Genomic DNA, 8573 nt, shown 5'->3' on the forward strand with positions numbered 1-8573 from the left:
CTCCATGTTTGGGTGAACTTGGGTCTCTGAAAAAAGTATCTCGGTCCATGGAGAAAATGTCCAGTGGACAGCAGCACCTGGCGCCCAGTACGTCTGTACACCAGCAGCTAACCTCGAGTACAAAAGACGCACTGAATAAAACCCATAGTTACAACAACGTTACCACAACGTTTTGAGAACGTGGCAAGTTCTGGCAAGTGGCAACTTTACTGTAATTTACTGAGAAACTGTATAATAGGAAGACAAATAGTGAGTAATGTTGGGGTGATTCATTCTGACTCATTTATTTTCTTCTACAGACTGGTCTGTGACGGTCCTGACGGACGGTGTCGGTGTCTATCTGCTGACAAACTCTGGACCAGGTACACGCGCGCGCGCGCGCGCGCGCACACACACACACACACACACACACACACACACACACACACAGGAAACAACTGCAAAACACAATGGCCTGGTGTGTTTACAACCATGACATATATTGGCATTTGGCAGTGATGGAAGAAGTAAACCTGTGTTTTACATAAAGCAATATAAAAAATTCGGACCCATATTATTTGCCCCAGCAGTCATCAGCCACTGGAGTAGTGTAGTGGCAAAAAAACACCCCTGACTGACCGAAACAAAACATGTGACAAAGAGCTAGGGCAATATGTTTCTACAGGTAAACACCACCACACTACTCCAGTGACTACTGGTAAGACATTGATGTATTTTGTTGCAGAGCAAAGGTATACATTTCACAATCATTACTGGATTGGATATCCATCAACTTTAATGTTGCAGCTGGTAAAAGTGGGGCTCAACCTACAATGATACATCATAATTTATCAGTAGTTTTGTGTTAATAAGAAAATACATTAGCTTACAAAGTAATTAAAAGTTGTAAAATGTAAATATAATTGAACAAAATTGTACTTATTGTAGTAGAGTAAAAGCATGATATTTTCCCTCAGATCAGATGTTGTGGACTAGAAGTAGCCTATATAAAGTATGAGAAAAAAATTAAATTACCAAGCAAAGTAAAATGATATAGGCCTACTATAAGGGGGGGACATAAATTATACAGTGGTGAGAAGTGACTAGTAAAAGGGCTGTACATTGAAGTAGGTGGTGCTGACACCAGGCAAGTATGTCTCGGCACAGGCCGTATTAACAAGAGGAAGGTTATCACACTTTGTGTTAGCAGAGATACCATTTAGCATAACACTCAATAGGATGATTGGTATCGGGGTTTGTGGTGGGCTGAGAAATGCATCCCACCAGGACAACACACCCATCATTGTGGTGGGACTTGATTGAGGGTGTGGTATTTTTCGTCTTCTTTTATTCCGAAATATACGCTTTTAAACAAGGCACACCCATTCCTTTCAAATGGTAATATCTTGCCTCCACCTCCATGATAGCTGTCTTAGCTTAACCATGTGGGTCTTTTATTTGACCAAACCGTGTGGACACACTGTGATAAGACTATTGCCTTGCGTGTGTGTGTGAGAGAGAGAGAGAGAGAGAGAGAGAGAGAGAGAGAGAGAGAGAGAGAGAGAGAGAGAGAGAGAGAGAGAGAGAGAGAGAGAGAGAGAGAGAGAGAGAGAGAGAGAGAGAGAGAGAGAGAGAGAGAGAGAGAGAGAGAGAGAGATCATGTGTGTATGCACAGAGGCAACTGCCCAATCATGGTCACATTGGTCAGGAGTATGCAGAGTGCAGTCTCTGGTCTGGTTTATGTCTGTCTTAAAATAGACAGGTATGAATTATTCTGGTTGTTATTGTTTTACATTTTTCAGATAAATAGTTCTTATTTGTGTAGAACTGTATCAATCTATCTTTTTGTCATTTGTTTCTTATTAAGTTATTATAGCTCCATCTTGCCATGTTTTCCAAAAGAGTAGAATTGTGCCCTCTAGTGTTAGTCCCTTGCCAGTGCATTCCTTGATTTGACTCAAATAGGGGCTAGTAAGATATTTTTGGGGCTTTTTACCCCATTATTCTATACTTTAGAACAGTAAACTGACAGAAAATTGGGAGAGAGAGAGATGGCGAGTGTCGTGACACCACGCTGCAAAGGTCATCGTGATTAGCAGCTTAGAATGAATTGAAAATGGAGGACCCTGATGTAAACAAGTCTTAAGGTGGTTGCACACTGGACACGTTTTGGGGATTTTTAGCTGCGTTTTTCCGTCGGCTTTCCGAAAAACGCGTCCAGTGTGCAACCACCTAGTGGTTTTCATGGTTTCGTTCTCAAAGTAGCAAAGTGGTTTGAAATGTAGTTGTACCCATTCTACATACTGTGAAATAAAATCAATCAAATCAAAGACGTCTACGCCAGCCACCCGAGCCTTGAAATGGTTTCCTTGAGCGTTATTCTCTCCGCAACCCCTCAGCAACAGTTGAACAATGTCATTTTCACTTAATTTTTACCATCTGTCTTCATATCTTATACTACCACAGTAAATACGGTAGATGGTGTTTGTGTCTGAGTGCACATGGCCATGTGTTTGTGCGTAGGCGGAAGCAGATCTCCACAAGAGTCCCCCCCCCTGTATACCCATCTGTGATTGCTTTCATTAATGCCAGTTAATTGCAGCTCCATTCATTAGAAAGCCAAGATGCCAAAACCACTCGTGTCATTACCCATAGTATACTGTAGCTCACCACACAAAGTTGTGTGTGTGTGTGCGTGCGTGCGTGCATGCGTGCGTTGGAGTCTTTGTGTGCTTTTAGTTAATTACATACACACAACACAACACTTGACTGATTTGCTGTAAACAAACAGTAGTTTTTATTCAAGATTAAACATTTAGACGACCACATAATAGATGAACAGGCATTGGTCTAACACAGGGTGGCCTCTCTCCGTTCCAGTTGTAGACTCACTCAGTTTTGTCTTGATTCGATTTTTCTAAGAACTTCAACTTGTTAGTGTTCATCTATTTGTCCGAATTATGTTTTATAGTTTGTTTTGGTCCCAGGGACATGACACATTTTCTTCATAAAGGATAATAACTTCAGCTGTTGATTACAGCATCAAAAGAGGCAACATTTGAGAGGCAAACCTTCTGCAGGACACCACATTCTTTTCTTCTGAGAGTATTAAATAGAGCTGCATTCAAGGTTATTTTCTGAAGAAGCATTGCAGTGTTTCGTCATTGTTGTTGTTGTTGTGTAAAAGGCAGCATTTCAAGAGTGTCTCCGTGACCGGAAGGAGAGTAGGACAAACCTGGTCTATTATGAATGACAGACGGACAAGTCCAACCAACTGAACCTGACAAAGGCACCAACAATACACAGATGTAGTCATGTTTCTTTTTTAAGTACACACATCAAGTACAATATACCGCCCCACGCAGAGGCCATAAAAAACAAAAGAAACATGAGTCAATTTCAAGAAACGAAATCGTAAAATCATATAACTACAACGGCGCTGTACATAAAGCATATCTGCTGGCTGTCCATGCTGCTGACTTCCCTTGGAATGTTGGGGGGCATTGCTCTGGTGGTAAATGCCGGCAGGACTGAAGAGAATGCACCAGGCACCAAAGATCCATGCTCAAGGGTGCAAAAAAACTCTTGTTCATTAGAAATAGGCAGTACAGTCCAGATGAACTACATCTCCCATAATGCCCCTCACCAGTGATTTCAGCGTGACAGAGGGAGCCAGTGGAACAGTAGAATAGATGGTGGATGAAGGGTTAGAAGAGACTCACGGTTAGCACCAACCTCAAAGGTTTCTTTATACTGCATGTTTGTGAGCAGGGAGCGGGGTTTGTTGTTCAGATTATATGGATGAAAAAAGTGGGATAGTGATGACGATGTGTAAGTGTATGAGACATGCGCAGTCAGAGGGAGTTGTATTTTAGGCAGCATATAATCAATGTACCCAGACATCCATGGCTTCTACACTGTGTGTGTTAATTTAGATCTGGGAGTGCACAAATGTAACCAAAATTGACCCATACAGTTCTATTTGGTTCTTACACTCTGTGAGTTGCCAAATGTACAAATTAACACACACGGTATTTTACTGTGGTTGATAAAACCAAGGGCTAATAGAACAAACAAAATGACCAAGGGCACATGCTTTTTGACAACACTTTCAAGGATTTAAAGCTGAAATCCAGAACTTACTTTAACCAATCTGTATGGTACAGTATGTTACTACAATATACACACCTGCAGTGCTTAGATGTCATCTCTACTCTTCCATTGAGAAATGTCGACCTGGTAGTCGGGTAGGACACCGACTTTATTGTAGCATGTACTGTACATCATTGCAATTAACTTTCTGCCAGGAGAGGGAGACCATGTACTGTACATAAAAAATACAGATTGCAGCTTTAAATATTTTGAAGTGTAGACATACATGTATGTGACAGTCTTCCACCAGACATTATTAATGTTTCAAATGACCAGTGTTAATTGAATAAACTCAAACCACAAATTGAATGACGTACAATTCAGACAGTCAGGGGTTAAACTGGGAGCTAGTAGAAGACAGAAAGCAGTAGCCGACCAACGCACACAAAAAAATAACATTGACAGACTTTATTTGGTTCAAGAAGAAGAAACGAATGCTTCTTGCTTCCTTCAGCATGGAGGAGCGAATCCCAATTTAACCCCTGAACTCACAGTACATTCATGTTAACGTGATTCCGAGCGCTGCGACAGAGACGTGGAAGTCATGAGAGCTGCAGGGCTTCATGCAGTGCTACCTCTTCATTCTACATCAACATTACTTTGACAGGAACACAATTATGAAAACATTTATAGTCATGGCAACATTGGTTTTAGGATTCTTCTATTGAACATAAGTTGTTCTTTTCTTCTTCTTTTGTTGTTAAATAGAAAAAGTGATTTTACACGTACATGTGTTTATGTGACATACAGTATTTGCAGGAGGCAAGCATGGATGTACAGAGATCTGTGTCCTATTTTCCTTCTGTCTGATCGTGCTGTAGTTCTTGTAAAACCTATTGTGTATCTCTAACACTGCCAATCCTATTTACCATGTACAGTTATAAAGACTTAACGTGGCTAAAGATACAATGAGTGAGTCTAAGAAAAGCGCAGACTTTCGTCATGATTGTTGAAGTGCGAATGTCGTAGTGCGTACAAGCATCACATGCAAATGGTGGTTAGCGATGATACGTGGAACCAAAAAAACAATAAATACATTGTATAAAACATAATTTGATATCAATATATTAAAATACTATTCAAAATAATATCTTAGACAATATTGTAATATGAAATTGACCGATAAATAGTTGGTAGGCCTACACAGAGAAATATATATATATATTTAAGTATCTGTGTCCTTCATAATTTGGTGTTTTGGACAAAATTACAAGGGTCCAGATTCCAGGTGTCCCCCAGGGGTTCGCACTTCGCAGTACAATCCAGAGACCTTCTTCTTTTCTTTCTTTTTTTCTCAACGATAATAACAATGAACTTACAGTACACAGTCCCATAATAAAGATATACATATACCGAATACAATATAAATGTCAAGACAGAAAAATAGAAAAATATCGATAGAAATCAAAAGTAAAATACATATCAGAGAAAGTATACAGAGTTTGGTGTACTGTGTATGAGTCTCTCTGGTTCTTGTTGTGGCTGAAGATGCCATATTGGCTTTAGTTGTTGATATTGTGGCCGTGGAACCGTACTTCTCTTGTTGTCGTTGCCGTTGGTGTCATATTTCTTCCAGTCCTGATTCGCACACTCCCGTAACAGACGCACACGGCATGCACACAAACTTGCAAAGCACAGATACACACAGCTATAGGCATACCTGCACAGAGGCAAGTGTGCACCTAGCACACATGTGCACAATCACATATGCACGTCGCACACACACTCAGACACACAGACACACACACACACAAACTCACATGACCGTGCAGCATTTGCAGGTCTGTTTCTTTTCCTTCTCTTTCTCTGCGTCCTCCCCTCCCCCGTTGGCTTTCTCCTTGTCCGCCATGCTGCCGTTGGGCGGGGCCGGCTCATCCGCGGCCGCCTCTCCTCCTGCCGTCTTGCCTTCCCCGTCCTCGATGACCACGAACTCGGCCTTGACGTTTCCGTCCACCCCGTCCTCTGTGGCGCGGTCCTCCTTCTCTTCCTCCACAGTCTTGTAGCCCATGAAGACCAGGGTGACGGGGTTGTCTGCGCTGGCCTGGTCGGGGCTGGGGCCCAGCAGCTTCGCCTCAATCCCTGTCACCTCTCTCCTGGGTGTCTGGCCTGAAGCCTGCACCACTCCGTTCTCTCCTGCAGGGGGCAACGTGGCACCGCAGAGAGAGAGAGAGAGAGGGCGGGAGAGAGAGAGATATACAGAGAAAAGGAAAGAATGAAATTAAATATTATTTTAATGAGCGCCAGAAGAGAGGAATGATTTGATGGATCAAACGTAGAAGCCATTATTAGCCCACTCATCGTCTTCCCGTCCGATTCCCGACTGCCCAGGCTTTGTTTCCATGGTTTCCTGTTCTAGCCCATACGTTGCCATGGGTACTGAATTTACCTCCATTTTCTTTGGCCACACCCTCATTGGCTGATCCTCCGGTCTCCAGTTCCTCAATATCCTGCTCCAGTCTGATGTACACGCACGCACGCACGCACGCACGCACGCACGCACGCACGCACACACACACACACACACACACACACACACACACACACACAGTGATTAGTGAACACTGAATTTAATGAGTAATTATTTGTGCCATACATTTGACATCCATCATTTTTTTTATTAGGTTCACTGAAAACCCCCAGCAAAATTCTCCACCAAATTTTTAGAGCCTAATTTGTTATTCACAATGACATCCCATTTTCCATCTCTTACGGAAGAGAATTAAGATAAAGCTGTGTTATGTATTAATTACACACCAATCTGGGGGGTGGGAACCCATTTTCCTTTTTTTTTTTGTGTAGAAACAGAAACTCTGTTTGGCTCCTCCCCTTTCTTAGTCCATTTCCTCCCATGTGCGTCTGTGTTCATTCCTACTAACAACTAGGGCTGTCACGATTACAAATGTAAGCTGATGATTAATTGTCACTCAAATAATTGCATTTAACGATTTAATTGTGTCTTTTGCTTTGAACATTGATTTGAAATGTTACAATTTGTATTTCTGTTTGCCTTTTAGGCCTCGTAATCACAAATTACACAGGACAAATGACTTAAATATACAAAGAAATCACTGACATATTTTATATATTTTTCTTTCCAAAAAGTTTACAAAATAGCAGAAATAGATCTGCTGCTATCTCTTCTATTTTTGAAAAATATTTGAAAATGTATGCATTTTTCAACATGGAAACGATTGACGATTATGCAAAAGTAATTGCGATTATCTAAAAGAATTGCGATTATGTAATAATTGTGACAGGCATACTAACAACAACACTAATGTTGCATTCACACAGCCAGATTAAACGATGCAGTCTACCATAAGTACCATTCATTGTCAGTGGAAGCCAGCGACATGACGTTGCAAAGACGCAAGGATGCATGTAGCTACTCCAAATCAACTCACAACGCGTCTTTGCATCGTCTCATCTGCCCGTGTGAACGCACTATAACTGACAGAGAGATGAATGCCACACTGACCTGAGGATGACTTGCTCCAGTAACTTGGTCTTCACATCATCGTCCAACAGGCGTTGCTGAGTCTCCTCCTCCTCTGGAGCGCCATCCAACAACCAGCGCTCCCTCAATGCTTTTGACTGTAACGGGAAGGAGGAAAATGGGATCAATGGGGAATTGGATTCATATAAACCAATTAACAACTAACAAGGTTGGGTGATTGGGTAGATTATAGCATTTGCCTTCAGTTTTTTTTTTCCTATAAAAGCTATCATTTCAAGGAAGTCAGATTGTCTTATTAGCATTCGTAATATCTTTGTACATGATGACTATGCAATCTTATCTTTATTGAAATTGTCCCTTATCACCTACATTACATTACATTACAGTCATTTAGCAGACGCTTTTATCCAAAGCGACTTACAATAAGTGTATTCAACATAGGTAGGGAACAAAAACTACTAATCACCAGAAGTCTTTAGTGCATTTTCTGCAAAAACAAGCAACCAAGAGTATACCTAGCGCTAAGGTAAAAGTGCAATATATCAGCTACCTATTTCCTTAACCGGATGAGACAAAATAGCTAAATCCAATGAGCATGAGCTAAAACAATTAAGTGTATCGACTAAACAAGATCCAATAAACAATACAACAATAGAAAACAAACGTTCGTACAACTAGTTAACAACAAGTAGGTCAGGCAGAGAGGAAGGGTAGTGTTTCCTGAAGAGGTGGGTTTTCAACCTGCGGCGAAATATGGGCAGTGACTCTGCTGTCCTAACATCAGTGGGGAGTTCATTCCACCACTGTGGGGCCAGAACAGAAAAGAGTCGTGACCGTGTGGATCGGCCAGAAGGACCCTTGAGTGACGAGGCAATCAGTCGCCCCGAGGTGGCAGACCGAAGTGGTCGGGCAGGGGTGTAGGCATCGACCATAGCCCTACACGCTCTCTAGCCCATAGCCCTAGAGAGCGTGTATGTCATTCTAG

At 41.7% G+C, this 8573-nt stretch overlaps 1 protein-coding gene across 1 annotated transcript in view; it reads right to left on the minus strand.

Moving 5' to 3' along the window:
* Positions 1–2805: 2805 nt before the first annotated feature.
* palm1b (paralemmin 1b) overlaps positions 2806–8573 on the minus strand; it is a 28350-nt gene continuing 22582 nt past the window's right edge. The window contains exons 4-6 of the mRNA XM_079528458.1: positions 7610–7725; positions 6518–6588; positions 2806–6264 (exon numbers count right to left, since the gene is read on the minus strand). Coding sequence (XP_079384584.1) covers positions 5888–6264; positions 6518–6588; positions 7610–7725 — 564 coding nt within the window. The 3' untranslated portion in view covers positions 2806–5887. The remainder of the gene's footprint in view (positions 6265–6517; positions 6589–7609; positions 7726–8573) is intronic.

Source organism: Electrona antarctica (genome assembly GCF_951216825.1).
Source record: "Electrona antarctica genome assembly, chromosome: 18".
Lineage (NCBI taxonomy): Eukaryota > Metazoa > Chordata > Actinopteri > Myctophiformes > Myctophidae > Electrona > Electrona antarctica.